Source organism: Vulpes lagopus, chromosome 2 (genome assembly GCF_018345385.1).
Source record: "Vulpes lagopus strain Blue_001 chromosome 2, ASM1834538v1, whole genome shotgun sequence".
Classification (NCBI taxonomy): domain Eukaryota; kingdom Metazoa; phylum Chordata; class Mammalia; order Carnivora; family Canidae; genus Vulpes; species Vulpes lagopus.
In genome coordinates, this window is record NC_054825.1 from 27823788 (window position 1) to 27844358 (window position 20571).

Below are 20571 nucleotides of genomic sequence, written 5' to 3' on the forward strand. Positions count from 1 at the left end.
GAAAGCACAAGGCTCATCAATGTCTACAAAATCAAGATGGGATGAACAAGGGCCACCCCCCAAGTCCCAAAAAGTAGGAATTAGGCAAGTGAAAAGAATTCTTTTAAAGTATGGTAAAGAAAAAAAAAAAAAGCATGGTAAAGAACTATGCTAACTTCAGTTTTCTAAGACCCAATACACATATCTACCTGTCTATGGGGAAACCAACATTAGAGTTTTTACACATACTCATTAAATCCACTCAATGTGGGAATCCCTGGGTGGCTCAGCAGTTTAGTGCCTGCCTTTGGCCCAGGGCATGATCCTGGAGTCCCAGGATCAAGTCCTGCATCAGGCTCCTTGCATGGAGCCTGCTTCTCCCTCTGCCTGTGTCTCAGCCTCTTTCTCTCTGTGTCTTTCCTGAATAAATAAATAAAATCTTTAAAAAAAAATTCACTCAACGTTGCGAGGTACTTCTCATTTTTCAGATGAGAGGCAAAATTATTTGTTCAACATTATCCAATTAGTGAGTAGCAAAGACTGGATTTGAACTCAGGATGTCTGACCCCAGAGCCCTCTCTCCACTGTACCAAATTGGCCTTTCGTGTCAAAGATGATCATCATCATTTATGGACGCTAACTCCAGGCTAGGCAGGCTTTAGGTGTTTCACACACATTATCTCTAGTTCTCACAGAACACTTGCCGAAGAGATACCGTTAGTTCAATTTTACAAATGAGGTAACAAGCTAAGGGATGGTGAGGAAAGTGTGCAAGACCACAGCAGAGCAGAAGCAATCTGGAGGAAAGTCAGTCTTACTCCATCCGAAGGCAGAAAATGACCCGAAAAGGCGATCGAGGAAGAAAAGAGAAAAGCATGGAGGAAGTAGGAAGAGCCCGCCAGGGCCGGGGCGCTGGAGGGGCCGGGGGCTGGCTGCGGTTGGGGTGGGGGCTCCGCACCGACGTTTGCTCCCCACCGTGCGGACCGCTGGCCTCCGCCCACCCTCCCCCGCTGGCTCCTCCAACACTACCTTCCCCCTCTGAGGGGTTCACCCCCAGCTGCCAGTTGTTGCAGTTTCAAACTCAATTGTTCTCCTCGGTACTGAGGCAAATGGAGTCATTAATTACCTTCTATCGGCTGGGCTGAGTTCAGAATGCGATCAATATCCCGCTTGTCATTCAGCGCAGCCCGCCGGTGCAGCCCCGGCCCCACCCCCACCCCCACGCGGCGCCCACCCTCCCCGCGGATGGGGCGCGGGCGGCCGGCAGGAGCCCAGGAGCCCCGCGGAGCTGGAGCCGGGCGGCTCTCGCACCCAAGGAGCTAGGAGCGCCGGGATTCGTGCGATCGGAGGGGGCAGGGCAGGGGGGAAAGAAAGGAAAGAAGTGTGAGCGAGGGAGGAGTGCACGCGAGGAAAGGCAGGGAGAGACGGAAGAGGAGATGCTGGGTGTTAGAGGAAAAACGGGAGGAGGAGGGCGGGGGAGAGCAGGGGGCAAGCCGTGCTGCCCTGTGCTGGGAGGGGCTGCAAGGGCCAGGCTGGAGAGTGCGCTCCTGGGATCACTGTTTGTCCCAGGAGATGGGATGACAGTCCCCGTTGCCTCCCATTCTTAAACTGGACAACCTGCGTGGGAGTGTGCCCGGGCCAAGCGACACTCAAGAGGAGAGCATGAAGAAGCCCTTGGAAATATGGCCCACAGCTTAGGCTCTGAGCAAGACCAGGTTCTGCCTGGCCTGGCCCTGGCAGACCACCTGTTCTGCTTGACCAAGCTCAGCTTCTGGGCTTCTGAAATTTGAGCCCACTCAGTGAGGGACGCCTTGGTGGTTCGGTGGTTGAGCGCCTGCCTCTGGCTCAGGTCCTGATCCCTGGGTCTTGGGATTGAGTCCCGCATCAGGATCCCTACTGGACACCTGCTTCTCCCTCTGCCTATGTCTCTGCCTCTGTGTGTGTGTGTGTGTCTCATGAATAATAAAATCTTAAACAAACAAACAGTGAAGTTCATGAGAGGGGGGAAAAGTGGGGGTAGCTGCCTGGGCTGCTGTGCCCATTTACACCCACATGCCTCTAGGGACACTAACCTGCATTAGTGATCCTAACACAACGCTGGACTAGGAGTGACATCGGAGTTGAAATCCTGGTCTTGTCGCTCACGTGCTAGATGGCCTTGGCCAAGTCCCATGAGCTTTTCTGGATTGAGTTTCCTCAAAGTTATACCAGTGGATGGCTAGCTCCTCCCTCAGCAGTATTAATTTCTTCTTTCTCTGTGTTCCAGTAGCCATCTATCCAAACCTCTATTGTAGAAATAATAATAATAACTGAAATCGATCCAGTTCCTATTACAGTAGCAGACACTATGTGTAACATATAGACACTGACTTAATTCTTACAATAACAGCAACTAACATGAAGTGCTTACTATATATTAGGCAATCATCTAAGAATTGTACATATATTAACTCATTTAATTTTCACCAGAACTTAAGCAGGAAGCTTCTATTATTATCCTCATTTTGGAGTTGAGAAAACAAATGTTTTCTCAACAAATGTACAGAGGTTCTAGAACTTTCCTAAGGTCACAGCTAACAAGTACTGGAAGAGACAGAAGCAAACACAGGCAATATGCATATGGCAGCTTGAGTTCGTAACCTGGAGAAACCGAGGGATGGAAAGGTTAGGTAACTTGGCCCAAATTACCTACAACAGCCGGTAAGAAGCAGAGTCAAATTTAGAATCTATATGTAGCATGGTTGTTGTTGTTGTTGTTGTTGTTTGCATGGTTGTTTTTTTAATGTTTGTTTTCTCCACTAAACTGTGACTATTTTGAAGGTAGGGACCCATCTTTTTCATCTTTGTAAACCTAGCGTAGGGCATGAGGTGATAAAAAAAAATGTTGGCTGATTCATCTAACAGAATTCCAGAAGCAAAGGTAGATAAATTTGTAACTTGCCTCCCTCAACAGTTTACCTTTGAGAGGAAAAAAAAGAAGCAACAAAAGAAATTGCTACTCTGGATTCAGTGTCATTGCATTTTACAGCTGCAAATTATCATGCAGATCATTTAAGCTGATTCCCTCTTAGAGACCAAAAAAAGGGCTCAGAAAGGTTGAGTAATTGTCCCATGTCACACAGCTAGTCATCGTTAGGAGGGGAACTGAGGTTCTCAGTTGCCCAATGCCCTTTTCACTATTCCAAGCTGCTTAATTCTGAGAGAAACAAAAGCCGATAAAAGAGAAGTGATGGGGATCCGGGGAGAAAGCAACCATGTCTAGAGTTGACAGTAGCCAAGGGAGGAGGCATTGGACAGAATCCAACTCAGGAAAGCAAACAGCTACACATGGAGGGAAGGAACGGTCGTGTGATCCCATGGCAAGGGAGTCTAATTCCCTAAGGACAGGGTGCTCTAAAAATGAAATTTCACCTCTACAAGCTCAAATAATCAACCTGACAAAGTAAAGGCACTGGAGTGGGGGGAGGGGCTGAACTAAAAGGACATTTAAGGAAAATCGTTGTTGTTGCACACGGATAAGCTTTAAAAATGATGAGCCTAGATTTTAAAAGGACATGTACACCGAACAGTGGAAGATTATGCAGCCATTAAAAAATCATGTTTTCAAAGAATATTTAATGATATGTGAAAATGGTCCTATATAATGTTAAGCAAAAATAGCAAGACACAAGCTGTATATATACAGTATCATTCCAGTTTTGATCAAAAAATTATATATGCACAGAAGGGGAAAAAAGGACTGTGAAGAATAGACCAAATTCTAACAGTGGTTATCTCTCAGTGATGAGATCAGGGGTGATTTTTTTTTTTAATTTACTGTATCTTCCAAATATTTTACAATGAGCATGTATGATACTTATTATCAGACAAAAGTTTTTTTCCCCCCTCTTAAAAAGGACACACAACAGATGGAAGGAAGGAAGGGCCCATAACCAAGGATGGATATGAGAATAGCATGAACCTATCAGGAAGAAAAAAGGGCCTTCGTAGCTATGTTTGAAGAAAGACCAAGAAGGAAGGTAGGTTTATGCTCAGTACTTGGGAAGCAGAGTAAGATTGAGACAAAAAAGGAGAGAAGGTGTAGAACCTATCGGTGCTTCCTCAGCTTGCCTTTGCCTTCTCCACCAAAAAAAATAATCTTCACAATGGGATCAACAGGACGGGGCCAGGCAGGTAACTCCTAACTATTTCAATTTACTTAACTTTCCCAGGCCCAGATAACTCATCTACCAGGACCCTAGCGGGGAAAGCAGATAGGATCCTAAATTTGATAATCCTTAAGAAGACACAATGAAAGGGGTGAGGCAGTGACAAAGCCCAAAGCCATCTGCCCTGTCAAGGGGGAGTGGGAGAGGGGGTGGGGGTGGAGATGGTTTGCTTATGCAAATAATGCTCTAATAAATGGTAATGCTAGGGTTGGGGAATTTATTTATTTATTTGTTTGTTTATTTATTTATTTATTTATTTGTAAGATTTTATTTTTTTTATTCATGAGAGACATGCACACAGAAAGAGGCAGAGATACAGGCAGAGGGAGAAGTAGGCTTCCCGCAGGGAGCCCGATGCAGCACTTGATCCCTGGATACAGGACTGTGTCCTGAGCCAAAGGCAGACAGACACTCAACCGCTAAGCTACCCAGGCATCTGGGAAATCTTTCAGAAGAAATTATTATACGGTTAACTCATGGGCCACAGGAAAGAACATGGGGACACCCTGGAACCTGCATGCATTTACCAAGAAGAAGGTGCGGCACATTAATTAGGTAGCAATGCTTCAATCAAATGCCAACCCCACTAAAACTGTCTTAATTGGGGATCCCTGGGTGGCGCAGCGGTTTTGCGCCTGCCTTTGGCCCAGGGCCCGATCCTGGAGGACCGGGATCGAATCCCACATCGGGCTCCCGGTGCATGGAGCCTGCTTCTCTCTCTGCCTCTCTCTCTCTCTCTGTGTGACTATCATAAATAAATAAATTAAAAAAAAAAAAACTGTCTTAATTGCCCTGGTTGGAAGCAACTGCTTTCTCTCTCTCTCTTTCTCTCTCTTTCTCTCTCTCTTTCTTTTTTAAAAAACATTCATCATAGCGCTTTATACCTTGATCACAGCATCTATCACATTCTGCTTATATAATGATGTGCACATTTATCTCCCTACTAGATTAGAAGCTTCTTGCAGTCAAGAGGTGCATTCTATTTACTTTTGTAAATCACTCCTCCTGCCATGTTTTCTATCTAGCAGGTGCTCAATCTGCTCATCAACTTAAATTGCATTTTTTATTGATGAAGGAAATGCTGTGGATGTGGTGAATGTTAACATTTCACAAAGAATCTCCTTCCTAATGTTATGGGCAAGATGAAGACAAGTGATAAGGTAGATGGCTACTGGGCCCAATAGTATCCAAAGCATTCATTTATTGCAACCAGGAGGGAGGTTTCCACTGGTGGGTGATTGTCTCTCCTTTATTTATTTTATTTTATTTTATTTTATTTTATTTTATTTTATTTTATTTTATTTTATTTTTTATTTATTTATGATAGTCACACACACAGAGAGAGAGAGAGGCAGAGACACAGGCAGAGGAAGAAGCAGGCTCCATGCACCGGGAGCCCGACGTGGGATTCGATCCCGGGTCTCCAGGATCGCGCCCTGGGCCAAAGGCAGGCGCTAAACTGCTGTGCCACCCAGGGTTCCCTGTCTCTCCTTTATTTTAAAGACAAGTAATTCTTGTGAAAAACTCTACTAGGATAATGCTACAGAAGACATCCTTATGTCTTAATCAGGTGGAATTAAGAGCCCAAACCAACAAGATGAAATTCAACAGGGATAAATGGAATGCCCTATGTTTAGGTTTAAAAAAATCAATTATGCAAGTGCAGAATGGGGTAGACCTGGCTTGATAGCAATTGATGTGAAAAAGATCTCAAGGTTTTCGTTGACCACCAACTCAATATGATCTTGAGTCTGACAGAGCTGCTAAAAAAAAAAAAAAATCGAATGTAATCTTAGGCCACATTATGGATATAGTATCTCCAGGAGAGTGGCATGGTTCTACTGTTCTTGGCATTGGCTAGACTCTCTAGAGTTCAGTGTTCACAAAGGAGGGACTTTTATCTGTCAAGAATGAATTCAGAGACAGGTAGCCAGGATGGTGGGGAAGCTTCCTCCAGTGCAGGGACCCCATCATGTGATAAACTAAAATCCATTCCGGGGCTCAGCAAACTGGGAAGGATAGATGGAAAGAAGAGAGGGTGTCAAAGGGAGATCTTTACCATCACTCTAAGTGGTGAATACTGTTATCTACTTTAAAGATGAGGAACGTGAGATTCAAAGAGATTATGTAAGTAGCCAAAGATCCCACAGCCAGTAAGGAGTGCAGATAGATCCCACATCCAGACATCTGGATTCCAAGGTCCTTCCCTCAACACTACCCTGACTCAGTATAAAGGCAGTTCTGCTAACAATGACAACTGTCCATGTATGTCCTATGTCCAGGCAGGGGCTGCAGCCTGGCAGGCAGAACTGCTGGAAGGGAGAGTTCTACGTGAGTGGCAGATAAGACCAGATGACCTTTAAGAATCTGAGACCTTGGGCAGCCCCGGTGGCTCAGCGGTTTAGCGCCGCCTTCAGCCCAGGGCGTGATCCCAGAGACCTGGGATCGGGTCCCACGTCAGGCTCCCTGCATGGAGCCTGCTTCTCTCTCTGCCTGTGTCTCTGCCTCTCTCTGTGTCTGTCACGAATAAATAAATAACATCTTAAAAAATAAATAAAAAATTTAAAAAATTAAAAAAAAAAAAAAGAATCTGAGACCTTGCCTTGTCACCAACCTCATCCTAGCCACTGGCCTCATTCCACATGGGAGGGGTTTCTGGAGACAGTCTCTCTGCATCTTAGCCATTCCTGGGCTTAAGTCCCATCTCCTGCTTGCTCTTCTAGCCACTTCCCTGGATTCCTATTGAATGCTCAGCCACATGGTTCAGCATTTAATTAGCAGCCTATTGTCTGATGTGTGATGGCCTTGCCTCTCCCAGTAGATTCTAAGTTCCTAGAGACCCCAGCCCTGGTTGGTTATTTGTTCCTCTGGTACATCCCAACACAGTGGGCACTTGGCCCCACATCGATACAAAGCTCCCCAGAGATGTTAAGTGTAAGTTTTCTCAATATTCCACTATTTACACACCAAAGCAAAACCACAGACTCTCAACTCTCTGAAATGGTTTATAGGAAATCTGCCCAAAGACAGAAGGATGACCTGAATGATCATCTAGGGTCCTCATATTTCCTAACCAAACAGTAGAGGGGAGACCTAGAACTCTAGAGAATTATACCAGTAGTTACTTTCCTCCTTTTGAATAGGTAACCTCTCCCACACCTCCCAGTTACCTGTAGCAGCAAAGGGCATGGGCACGTGCAGCCAGCACACAGCTAGTGTGAGTGTGTGTGACCCATATATGAAGTAGGAGGCTGAGCAGGTAGAGATGAAGCTGGAAGGAAGTGGGGACCAGAGGCAATGATGGGAGGGGAGCAAACAGGTCTTGGAGAGAGAATTGAAATGCACAGAGAAAGGGGACCAGTGAGCACTGGGTGCGTCTGAGTGAATTCCCCAGAGTGATCAACTTTCCTGCTTGGGAGCAGGCACCGTGCCTTCCTGCTGGCCGGCTGGCAGAGGCTAGGGCTCCAGGCTCATGGGCCGCTGGTGGGAAAGGGGTGGCTGAGTGTCTGTGTGAGACCCTGAGTCCTCCTTCAGCCCTATGTGGGTTCTCAGGGAGAGGCCAGGGCCTCCTGCCTGGTGCTGGGCGCCAGCTGGGGCCAGAACCAGTTAGAAACCTCTCTGGAGCCAGGAAGGAAGGGGGCTTTGTTAGCTCAAAGGACACAAGCAAGGCGAAAAATTACATACCAGGCCGCCCTAAGTATGCTTGTTTAGAGAAACTGCTTGCATTTATGAAGTCTTTGGTGCGGAAAGCAGGGTTGCAAATGACTGCATCAGAGCGACAGTAAAGGCCATTAATTTCCTGTTATGTTTTCCTGTGTTGGGGGCTTTATTAATTTAATTTTACACTGTCGAACAACAGCGAGAGCTGACACTGCCACACCGCCACGGCTGGGGTTTTCTTTTTGTGTGTGTAGCAAGGCTTTGCCTGACATGCAAATCAACGCTATTACCGGAACCAATAAAGATGTGTGGCGGGAAGAGGGGAGGGATGAGGAGAGGAAGGGAGGGGAGGAGGGAGGGGAAAGGAGACAGAAGGGGAGAGAAAGGGTGAAAGCCATCCTTGGCCACTCACTGCCTTCCTCCATGCCTATCATCTCCTGGCTTCAGAGCATCCCCCACAATCAGTACTTTTTGTCCATCCTTCACTTTCCCTTTGACACTTCTTCCCTCGACTGTCCGCCTTCAAACACCTCTACCTCTGCTGTCCTCCTCTGTTCCAGCTCCTGGCCGAACTCGTGAACAGGGACACAAAGTTTCCGAGAAGAAGTGGGAGGCAGACTTCCCTCCCCACTCGCCATCCCCAGCTGAGGCACATTGCAGAAGCACAGGGGTTGCTGAGCAACGGAATGCCAACCCCACAGGTAGGGGTGAAGGCCTTTCCTACACACTCCCCTTTCTTTTAAAGTCAAAGATTCTGGCCCATGTACATATTATTATTAGGTATGCACACATGAACTCACGTGTCTGTGCACACGAAGAAATGTCTAGAAGGACAGATATCCCACCTTGCTTACAAGTCCCTCTGAGTGCTCATATCCTAACCTTGTCAACCATTTGTTTCCTTTGAATTCCCAGAAAAAAAATACGTCTCTAATTGTTTCTCCTTCAGAGCCTCCAGCAGCTGTCTTCACTAGCTGCAAGGTACCCGGCTGGCCTGGACCAAGGGACCAGAGAAAAGGAATCCTGGCATCAGAAAAAAAGGCAGCTTCCTGAGACACCACATTTTGGTCCCTTTTACTCTGTATACCTCCCCCAGACTGCCCCTCACGCAGAGCAACTTCCACAGACCGGCTGTGCCGGTGGTCCATGCTGCCCTCGGTCCCACCTGCCATGCTACCAGTCCACCAGGGTCCACACTGCCTGAGTGTCGAGATTGGCCACACCACCAGAGGAACTGAAGATTGGGGGCAAGGAGGTGAAAGGGAAGGAAAGTCAATCAGCTGGAGTCACTCCTACCAAACTCACTATCTGCACCCATCTATCTCAACTCTGTCTGCTGGGGTCTAGGGAGTTCTGTGTGAGTCTGTGGAAGAGAGGGGAGGGGGCACTGAGTGTGTGTGTGCGTGTGTGTGTGTGTGTGTGTGTGTGTGTGTCCACGCATCCCTCCCTCTGTCACTGGCTTGCTCGAGCTCCTGCCTGCACTTTCTGCTTCAGGAGCTGTTTGCCAGGCTCTGAGAGGCTGTTGGATGGAATCCAGCTCTCCCTAGGAGGAGAGCATACACTTCATAAACTGCGTTGACTTTAATGCAGGTTCCTGGGGCTGCTTTCCTCAGGCTTTTCTTCCCTCCTCTGTCCGCTCTGTCTCGATCACATTTTATCCCTGCCCCTGTGTGCACCCAGACCCCATGCGTGCGTGCCTGTGTGCACACGCACACACACACACACACACACACACACACACACACACAAACACTATAGCTAGTGCTTCTGAAAAAGATGAAACCTCAGGCGGGAAGAGAATGGGCAAAGTGTAAAAGCCCTGTATAAAGGGGGATTCCTTGGCCTGGCCCTGGAGGGGCCCCGTGAGATGCCCACGTCCTGTCTCCAGTGGAGCTGAGCACAGAGGGTGCTTTGAGGCAGGCAGGCAGGCGGGTACTTCAGGGAGGGAGGGATACTGACATTTGGTGGGGACAGCCAAATTAGGAGCCACCTGGAGGCTGGGCCACAGGGCTCCAAGGAAGGGAGGGAGAGAAGGCGAGGCCTTCGTGCAGGTTGAGGTTTCTGAGGCCTCCCTTGTCTGGTGTTGTCAAGGTCAGCAGGTTCGGGTTCATCGAAGGGTCAGGATGGTTTGAATTACTGGCTCTGCTGCAACTCGGCTCTGAGGCTCGTGATCTGTCTCCCAGCCCCAGAGCCAGGGCCCAGCCCTCCCCCAACCCTCCTTGCCTTTTCACCCCCACACAGGACAGAATGGGGAGGGTCCTGGAGAGCCCTGTGGCCACCATGGCTCAGAAGAAGGCAGGCAGGGAAGCTCAGAGCTCAGGGCTCCTTCATGAGCAGCCAGCAAGGTCAGGGAGGGTGCTCAGACCCACTCTTCTGCCAGGCAGCAATCTGGTCTACCTTCCTTCCAAACCCTTTCTGAAGTGTTCCCCATACCCCTGCCCTTCCCAGCTGCCCCTTGGCCTGCAGAGGAGGAGGCATCTGGGGAGGTGAGCCCAGGAGCAGCAAGACCTGGCTCCTCCCTCCTGCATCCATAGCCTGCACTTGGGGAAGAAGGGCAGAGCTGAGGCAGCGGATTTCTCGCCTGGTGCCCTTGCCAGTGGAGGAAGGAGAATGATGCCTACCTGCAGAGCTGGAAGGTGGATGCCAAGTGGAAGACTAGGAGTTGAAGACAAATTCTGACAAGATGGGTGTGCATGCATGTGTGCAAGAATGTCCAGACATGGGGGCCACGTGGGGGCCGGGGAGTGGGGAGGACTTGAGGCATTTGCTGGAAAAGTTGTGATACTGTGCTACACCCACCGCAGTTTCCAGTGGTGGAGAGACACGGGTACCTCCCTCCACTGCAGATTTGTACATTCTCTCCTGGTTCGGGGGTGGGGTCAACTTATCTATTCTGGCACCTTATGAAAAAAAAGTCTCTTTTGTGCTAAATCTCAACAAACTTCTTCAAACAACCAAATATAACTCTTTATCCACAACTGGCTGGGAAACTACACTGGTTAATGATCTGGCTGCCAGTCTCCAGTATAAACACAGGGATTTATGTACAAATTCAGGCACCTGTGTCAACCTCACACAGCCAGAAAAAAGCAAACCCATGTGTGCACAGATGCCAAGGTTAAGTTCTTAATAAAATATCTACATAACCTACCCCTACAGAAGGGTAACGATACAGTCAGTGTTATACTCATGGCCATAACTTGACAGAAAATTTGGCTAAAAAATATGATCCAACTAAGAAAAGATCCTCCCCTCAGGTGCAAACTGTCTAATTTCCCAGGTTACTGAGAAGATATAATCATAACAATGTATGTTCATAAGTGGATTTTTTGATGTCTTAGTGAGTGTTGACCTTTGAACCTTAACTCTTTCTTGGACTGGAGTGGACATTAGCCAGGTTTTGACTATTTGTTGGAAAATGAACATAGGTTGAGCTTTGTTGATACAGCTAAACTCAGGCACTTGTCCAGACAGATTACTACTTTCGTGTAGATTTGGTTTCTGGACTTTCATAGGAGCTGCTTCTTGAGGGCAGAGCCTGTGACCTGGGGCTGGGTGGTATCGGGCAGGTGAAATCATAGAATTCCAGCAATCATCCACAGAGTACCTTTCCTTAAAGAAACTCAAACTCTTCTCAGCTTCCCCCTGCCAATATGTTTTCTGACTGCCTGGCCAGGACCTGGAGGAGAATGAAAGCCAAAAGAGGTTCTGTGATTTCCTGCTGACAATGTAAGCTCACGCCAGGGTTCTGAGAGCATGACCACCGCCGGCTCCACACTCCCGGGTGGGAGTGGGGGTATTCTTTGAGAAGGGAAGCAGACAGCTGGGGATGTATGTGTGGAAGGAGTAGGTGATAAACAGACATAATGGTGCCAACATACCAGGTTTAGGTTAAGGAATCTGCAATGTGGTGCAGCCTCAAGGTGTCTTCCGGACACTCCTCGGCTCCCCTCCCAGTTCCTTCAGGCTGAATCCTGTCCTGCTCACATGGTGTATGCTCAGCAAAACTTCCCTAAGCTCTTCCCATGCAAGCCAGGCTTGGATGGCTCTCTGCTTCTGCCAGTCCTCTGCATCAGGACCAAAAGGCCATGGAAACCAGCTCTGTGGGCCTGAGGGGGTCAGTCTCTGGCTCCTGCCTCTGCCTCTCAACCTCCATCCGTGCCAGCCTTCCAGGGAATGCTCACCTGCGGATATCCCCCATGAGCCTCCTCCAGGACTGAGTCACACCCAAGGTCCCAGGGCCTCTTCCCCAGGGGTCCTCTTCCCAGAGTCCTCCTTGTCTATCTTTTCTGACCCCAGCTCTCTTCCCGCTGCCCCTCCAGAAAGAGAGTGGGGAAGAGAGACCAGCGAGCAGGGCATGCCTGGTTTACATTAATGAGATACGCTGAGTGTAATCCGGCCATGGAGGCAGCCTACAAAAGGAGGCGAGCGGGCGGCCAGGAGCAGGGCTGCTCAGGTAATTGGTTTATCTATCTGGAAGCAGGGGGAGCAGTCTCAGCACAGACAGACTAGCAGTAAAGTCTCTTCCTTAAGGCTATTTCCTTTGTCTTTTCAATTGCTTGCACATCCATGTGAGAGAGGGAGAGAGTGTTAAAGAGAGAGGGAGAGGGAGAAATGTTAATTTGTGAATTAATGGCTTTTCTCAGCGGAATTGTAAATTCAAATGTCACCTCACACGGTGACACCACGGCTGGTCTGCTGAAGAAGCAATGATAAGATCCCCCACCTCCCTTGGTGCCCCTCCCTCCCCAAAGATAGCTGTGGAGTGGAACATGCTACTTTTAATTTGCAATAACAACACAACAGAGGTATGCAGTAATGACTGCCTTCTTCCACCCTCCTCCTGGCTTCCTTCCCCCCAGTCCACTTGGCTCCCCATTTCCTCCCTCCCCACCTCCATGGCTCTTCTGAAACAACACCTCACCTCAACCGGGCTGCCCCCACCCCCAGCCCAGCCAGGGCCCCATCACAAGGGGGGGTGGTATGTGCCTTCGGAATTGACGATGCTGCAACCCTCTCTTCTCCTTCAATAATCAGGGGATTAATGATCCTGAAGTTAAAGTGAGGCTGATACCGAGGCCCTGCCCAGCGTTGGGAAAAAGCCTTCATTGTTTTCAAGCAGGAGGCGGGCAGCAGTGAGGGAGATTCATGGATGGAGATTGAATATGCAATTTTCTTTCACCTTGCCAAGAGCTGCCCCTGGGCTGTGCCTGGCCTAAATTTTTCCTTTTACCATCTCTGCCTTATCCGGCCCTCCCACCTCCCTTCCATTCTTTCCAGAAAATTACCTTCAAAATTGATTTCCACTTTTACAAACAAATATAATGGGAACACAGGAAAAAACTTGGGCCGTGATGAATTAGGGCTGTCAGGTGCTTCCAGGTCTCCTTTGCTTTTGTTTTACTACCCGATCTGTTCTTTGTTTTTCCAAGGGCTGGAAAAAGTGCCCCCCATCCACTGAGTGCGTGACCCTCCAGGTCACCCAGGGCCTCAGCCCCCAAAGCCAGCAGTGGCCCATGGCGGAAGTGATCTAGGCCCTGAGACTCTGTTAGCCTCTTGGTTTCCCAGCGGAAGCCTCACCCGCCTCGTTTTCTGCTCCCTGGCTCTTAGGAGCCCACTTTCTGGATTATCTCTAATCACCACCCCTCCCCCTCCCCAACTATTTCCCCTGACCCCCACACCATGTTCCCTCTGGCCCCCATACCTCTTAAAGTCCAGACCAGATGCAAACCTCCACCTCCTCTAATGTGGGCAGGATCAGTGTATACCTCAACTAGAGCAAATGAGAGACAGACAGACACTGAGAGATCCTGAAAGGCAGGCAGGTAGAAGACTGGGGGCAAGACCCTGAGATTGGGAGACCAGGCTCCTCTTCAAAGGGCTGTGAGGTTTCTGAGTGACAACTCCCACACAGCCTGAGGGTGTAAGGGTTCCCAGCCTCAGTTTCCCCAGCCTTGGGTCCCAGGCAAACCTGGAGGCAAGCTCAGGACAGCCCATCCATTTGCCTACAGAATGCAAGGTGATGTCTACAGGGCCCTTTGGACAAAACTGTATGTCTCACCTCACCACCTGTGTCTCAGGACCCTGGAGCCGTCACATAATCAGGCCTGGCTTCGAGTTCTCCTGCTCACTAGTACTGGTGGATCTGCACCTGCTCTCATTTGGTCATCTCTTCAAGTATATGCATTACCCAGAAGATTGCATTCCTGCCCAGTGCATGGTGTTCCACACCCTTCTTCACCCAAAGATCACAGAATGGTAGAAAATACACACGTACCCACATTTGCATCAATCATGTCAAAAATTACATGGTGTCCATAAAACAACAAACACACGTTTCCTTAGATATATAAATAAACTTACATGTGAGAACAGAAACACACAGCAATGGATATGGGGAGGGATGCCTCCATGTTAGAAAAGAAGGAGGTCCTAGATTTATTTACACGCATCTAAAATGCCTATGGAGGGATGCCTGAGTGGCTCAGTGGCTAAGCGTCTCAGTGGCTGAGCATCTGCCTTCAGCTCAGGCCGAAGGGACCTGGGATCGAGTCCCACATCGGGCTCCCCACAGGGAGCTTGTTTCTCCCTCTGCCTCTGTCTCTGCCTCTCTCTCTGTGTCTTTCATGAATAAATAAATAAATCTTTAAAATAAATAAGTAAATAAAATAAAATGCCTGTGGATGCTGAGAGAAGACATGTGGCCCATTTGGATAACCACACAGAGCAAATGACTAAGTAGAGATGGACAAAGGTCCTCCCAATCACACATGGGTGGCTGACATCTTTTCCCCACTCCCTGGTCCCAGTGAGTTTATCCCAGCATCAGCTTCCTGCACCAAGATTAGGGAGCCTGGGCCCAAGTAAGTTTCCTTGTGACATGACTTCATTTCCCCTCAAAACATAAACCTGTTGTCTGTTAGGTCCTTCCCCACAGACACACAATGACCCGTCTTCCAAAGTGGATGCAGCTCGACACTCGACCCGTGATTCTGGGTAGCCCTCTCCGCAGTCCCCCTGGAGTAAGTGCTGTTGCCATCTCCATGTTCCAGAGGAGAAGAAGGAGCTGATGAAGGACTAGTGATTTGCCCAGGCCACCAGGATTCACACTCAGCTGTGCCCCACCCCAGAGCCAGCACCTATCCCTACTGTGCCACACTGCCCACCCACACCACCACAGGGACTGCCCACTGGCCTCTGCTGGGCATCCTCCTTCTCGCTGGGACTCCTGCAGTCTCCTCTTGCCTGAAGCCAGGGCCCCCCGACCGTGCAGGCACTGTTCATTGCTGCAGCCGAATCCCCTCATTTGCTCCAAGTCTAACCTGAGCAACATAGTCAGGATTTCAAGGAAGGAAAGGAACTAAGGAAATAAGCCTCCTTCTGCAATTATGGCTTCAGCCAGAGCAGAAAGGAGCTATCAAAGGCAGTGACTGAGCTGAGCCGTTTGCAGCTGTGCAACCTGCCCTGTCTACAAATGCACAACTGCCCTGGCTTGGCACCACTCAGCTGCACAATTCATTGTGCGTCTAATTAATGAAATGCCAGATCACAGCCCCTGGCAATCCCACACATCATGAGAAGATACCAACACATCGCCCCTCACACAGATCAACAGGCTCCTACCACATGACTTCATTTGGATTTTCAGACAAGTGATGTCATTGCTCCGTGCTCCAATAATACACATGGACAGCAGTGCTTTGGGCTACAGCTGAAAGCAACTGGGTGAAAGGCAAAGGACTTTGGGTTTCCAGTCCCCCAAATACAAGGGTCTCTATCTTCCAGCCACATAAACCAGAGTACACGGCATTCAGGGAAGTGGTGTCCCTTCAAGGGACACTAATATACTCACCCAAAACTGTAGCCCAAAAGAGGTAAAGATCTTAGCAGGGTACTACACGGTGATCTGCCTTCTCAGACCGATGGATAGCCTGTCTTCTGCGCGCCTCAAGACATAGTTCCTCATCCAACCCTGGTCCATCTACCCATCTCATTCTGGGAGCTCCTGGACTCATGTAGGTGGAGAGTGCCAACGCTTCCTGACTAGCACATTTCTCAAGGGAAAATCCAGGGATTTTTCCATACTTCTGGTGGCCAAGGCGCATGAGAAGGCGTCTCAAGCAGGCTCACAGTCACTGTCGGTTCCCTTTCTCCCCAGAGTCACAGCTGATCGGCCCTTTACTAATATCCCCACAGATATGATTGCTGCAGATACTAATAACGCTGTCCATATTCCGAGTGCCAATGCCAATAATGCTTTGGGTATTATCACTGTGAACACCAATAACTACTGCTGAGATTGTCTCCAATAATGCCAGCACACGCTGCAGTGATTGTCCTCGCTAATGCCCACCACCGTGACATTGTTAGTGCTGAAGAATAGGCCGAACCGTACCCAGAGGCAGGAGCTGAAGCGCCTTCCTCGAGGACAGAGAGGCTCACAGCTTGCCCTCGGGGTAAGGCACTTGTAGAGAGCTGCCCTGGTGCCACGTGGGGGCCAGCCTAGCAGGGCAGCTGGGTCCTCCTGGAAGGGGATGGGCTCCTCCACTCCCTGGAGGTCTAGTCCCTTGACATGCATCCCCATTTCCATGCCAGCATCCCTCAGTGCCCCAAGTCAGTTTTCTCTTTGCCTGTGGTGCTGGCCCAGTCACTGAAGGACACACCTGGGTGTCTGCAGCCCCTGCCTGAGGCTGCCTCCTGCGACCGGCCTGCCAGCTGCTGTGCTACCTTGGCCTGACTGCAGACTTGGGCTACATCATCTTGACACATAATTATCTCTCCTATTCTTAATCATCTGAGCTGCTCCCTAATGCAAACTGGGCCCCCCGCTGCTTGTAGGCACCCTGAGGCAGCCAGAATGGGGGAGGGGGCAAGGCTGTGAAAGGTCTGCCTTTGCCCTCTCCTTACCTTCCCCTTCCACCTGGATCCCACAGGTCAAGTGTGTGTGGCGGCCCAGGGGGAATGGGTGGGGGCCAGCTGGGGACAACTGGCTTCCTTCACAGGTGCTGGCCTCCACCTGGGAAAGGGCAGCCCCAACTAGTCTGTGGTTCCTCGAAGAGAGGTGGAGACAAGGCAAGAGAACCACCGTCCCCATCCACCCAACCAAAAGAAATAGGGCCTCTGATCCTCCTGGTCCCCTGGCTAGGCCCGGGAGGTGAAGTATTTCAGCAGTAAGAGGAAACTGAGAGTCCACATTATCCCTCATCTAGAAGATGCCAACTGCTTCCTAAGTTGTTTCCCTGTTGCCATTACAGTCTCCCTGCCAGAAGATTGTCTTCCCAAACCCAGCCCTGCTCTTCTCCCTTCCTGCTCAGACACTTTCAGTGGCTACTCAAGCCTGCAGAGAAAAGTCCAGACTCCTTATATGGTCTGGTCTTGGCCTGATCTCTTGTGACCCTAACCCATGTGCTTGCTCAGCCTTCACTCCCAGCCTTTCCCTCGTGCCTCTTCATTCCTGCCAGGGCAGGCCTGCATCTTCTCACCACAGTACCTTTTGATCAAGAGGCTCTGTCTACCAGATAGGATTTCACACTGCCATTGTTCTGGACATGCCCCTGATACATCAGTCAAGCCCCTCCTCAAAATGCAGCCCTCCTGCCAGGTTACTCCTTCCTGACTCTGAGTTCCCATGGCCTGCTGCCCAGACCTCTATCACAACACAGCTATCTGATGGGCCTTTCTGCTCTCTGGGCTCACGTGTTTTACACGCCCCACTAGACTATAAGCTCCTTCAGGACAAGAATCATATCTTGTTCTGCTTTGGGATCCCCTAGCACCAAGCTTTTCTTGCAGCTGATGCACAGGAAAGGTTCACTGAATTGAATTGACTGGAAACAATGAGCGTGATCAATTGCAGGTAGGAGAGCACTCTGTTCTGGGCTGGCTGGGCCTGACCCTGGGTGGCCACAGTCTCATACAGTGCCTTCTTACTCCTGGCCTCCTCTCATGGCCCACAGGAGCCCAGGAAACAGAGGGCATACTTGGCCCCAACCGCAGACCAATAAGGGAGAGTATATGGGTAGGTCCTGTGGCCTTCCCTACCCCACCTGCTGGACATCCCACAGTCTAAAAATGCAGGGGCTGGTGGTAAAAGGGGAAACCCTTGGGGCCCGAGGAAGAATCTTCCAAACCACTCAGGGTGCCAGGGCACCTGGCTAAGGCCAGAATGTGGGAAGCCCCCAGGGAGAATTGGGACCTCATGCCTTTTCTGAAGCCTCCCCCTGCCCATCAGGGGCTGCCGCCAAAATAACCACAATGAAATTTAGTGAGTGGCAAAGGCCGTGGCAGCCAAATGGGTTTGAATATTTTGGAAGAAGGAGAAATAGAGCCAGACAAGCTGTTTCCCTGTGAAACGAGGCCATTAGGGCTTCTGGAAGGAGGCCAGCACCAGGTCATCACTGTCTTGCCAGACCTAGGCCTCTCCCGTACTCTGTCCCTTCCGCTGGAGGCCAGGGCTTTCACACCCTCTTTCTACTCAGCCTATGCCCAGGGAATCTCACTTTTGTTCCCTTTCTCTGTTTCTTACCCTCTAATGCTGCCCCAATCAAGGGGCTTGTCTATGCTTGGGATAGCCATGTTATTTATTGTCCAAACAGGACATTTTTGAGAGAAAAAAGAGATGCTGACTGGCCAATATGTAGAGACAAAAGGCATAAATTGAGACTGTCCAGGCTAATGGGATATGCGGTCCCCCTCATGCTCATCTCTAGAAGACTCTGTCTATTTCATAGGAGATACCCTTAAAATCATAACCCTCCCCAGACAAGGGACCATGAGATTGGGACAGGAAGCAGGCTCCAGACACTGGTGTCTCTGTTGGTCTGGGCCCGCTGGCCCTGCGCCCTGGGCCCTTCTCTCATGAAAAGAGAACCAGAAGGTCATGAAGGGACCCCCTCATGTCCCAACATTTGTAAAACACCTTCTCCTGAGCTCATAGCCACCACTCCCTCTTCATGTCCTTTCCCCCCCTTTCTCCTTCATTCCTCCCTCCTCTGAACTCCCTGACAGCCTGGCGGCACCTTGAGGCATTACAAGGAATGTGAAAGGGGGGCACAGAGAGGAGCCTGCATGGCGTCTCCTCCCATAGGGAAGAAGAGTATAGAGGGCCCATGTCCAGCTCCCTGAGTGGCTTCAATGGGGGGCAGAATCCCTGTGTCACAAAGAAAGGACACCTGGGTCAGGTGCATATGACATCACGCCCCCAACTTCTGATGGGTTGGGATCAGGTAAGAACCAGGGCAGATCGGCCTTTCATCCTTGGGTCAGAGATCAGCTGTCCCCCAACCTCCTGAACGCTCCCAGGGTATATGGTTCATGCTGGCATGAACCTGGCACCCCACTGAGATATTAGGGGCAGTCGCAGAGGAAGATGAGGCCATCGAGGCTGCTGAGCAGATGGTGAAGCTGAGGGCCCCACCAGCAGCCGGCCTCCCTCTCCAGGAGCCAGCAGGGCAGTGGGGGGACCTGGGCTCCGCTACTAAAACTGATCTCACAGCAGAGCAGCTGTGAGGCCGGGCGGAAACCGGAGCTCTGAGTCCAAGGACAAAGCATGCACAGGGAAGCCAAGCCTCTTCCCTCCTCCCTACCTTCATCACGTTTCCTCTTCTCACCATTGGAGCGAGGGATCCCCAGGATCCCGTTGATGGAGTAGGATCCCACTGGATCATTGGAGGCGCTGGAAACAGGAGGGGAGGCCGTACTGGGAACTGGATGAGAGTAAGGAGGAAATGCCATCAGGATAACAGCTGTGATTGAAGGCCAAAGCCCCAAGGCTGGGGGCAGAGAGAAGCAGAGGAAATAAGAGGGATGGGGAGCCCATATCGCCTTCCGTCCTCTGAGGTTTAGAGGGGACACATGGCCATACAGTGCACCCTCTTCACTTCTGTCCAGCCCCCAGCTAAGCAGTGACCGGTTAACCCTAGGCCTTCTCCACAGCTCTCATGACTTGGCTGGGCCATTAAACTCACTTCCTGAGGATGGACAGAAACACCAACATGGGCTCAATCTAGAGTGAGTGGTCCAGCTTCTAGGAGCTCCTAGGAGGCCTCCTTGCACAGCTCACCAATCCCCGGGGCTGGGCCAACCCTTCTAAACAAACCCCAGCTCACTGTCTCTAGTCTCCTGGGCTGGCCTTTGCCAGTCCTATTTCAGAGGGTGCGGCTTTCTAGGATCTGTCTCTGACCCTCTAGGAGACACAAGAACAGTCATGATATTCCCCAGGAGGGTGCAGCTCCTTTCTCCCTGGTGCTTCTGGTCTTGAAATCACCTGAATTCTAAATTTCCCCCTCAGGGCACAGACTCATGAAAACATTCCCTCCGTGGTGATCAGCTCGGGTACAGCCTGGCCAAACCCTCCCTCCCAGCACACACTGTAACCCGGCTACAGAAACAGCGGCTCCTGCCAACTTCGGGAAGGCCAGGACCAGCTGTGTCCACTTCCTGCTGGTCAAGAGAGAAGAGGACAGCTGCCAAGAGGGCCAGCAGGAGGAGCATAACCTCATCCCAGCCCTTAACGGCTCGGGCCTCACCTAGGGCTGCAGTGGCCGAAGGGGAAGACCATAGAGGAAGGGGTGTTAGCTGGTGTTCTGATGGGCCTGGGTCATCTCCGAGAGGCCCTGAGCAAGGATCAGCAGATAAGGAGGCTGGAGCAGCAGGGAATTACAGAGCAGAGGGGAGAGACACAGGTTGAGGAGAGCCCATTAAGAGGAAAGGAGGAAAGAAGCTG

The 20571-nt window shown here is 50.2% G+C and overlaps 1 protein-coding gene across 17 annotated transcripts in view; it reads right to left on the bottom strand.

The window, feature by feature from the left end:
• Nucleotides 1-20571, bottom strand: part of PAX2 (paired box 2) — a 93365-nt gene that overhangs the window by 28708 nt on the left and 44086 nt on the right. For 13 of the 17 annotated variants that reach the window (XM_041744944.1, XM_041744934.1, XM_041744938.1 and 10 more), the window contains 2 exons: nucleotides 19433-19552; nucleotides 13552-13620 (listed from right to left, as the gene is read on the bottom strand). In XM_041744944.1, the coding sequence (XP_041600878.1) occupies nucleotides 13552-13620; nucleotides 19433-19552 (189 nt within the window). The remainder of the gene's footprint in view (nucleotides 1-13551; nucleotides 13621-19432; nucleotides 19553-20571) is intronic. The other 4 variants (XM_041744940.1, XM_041744942.1, XM_041744941.1 and 1 more) reach the window with 1 other exon arrangement.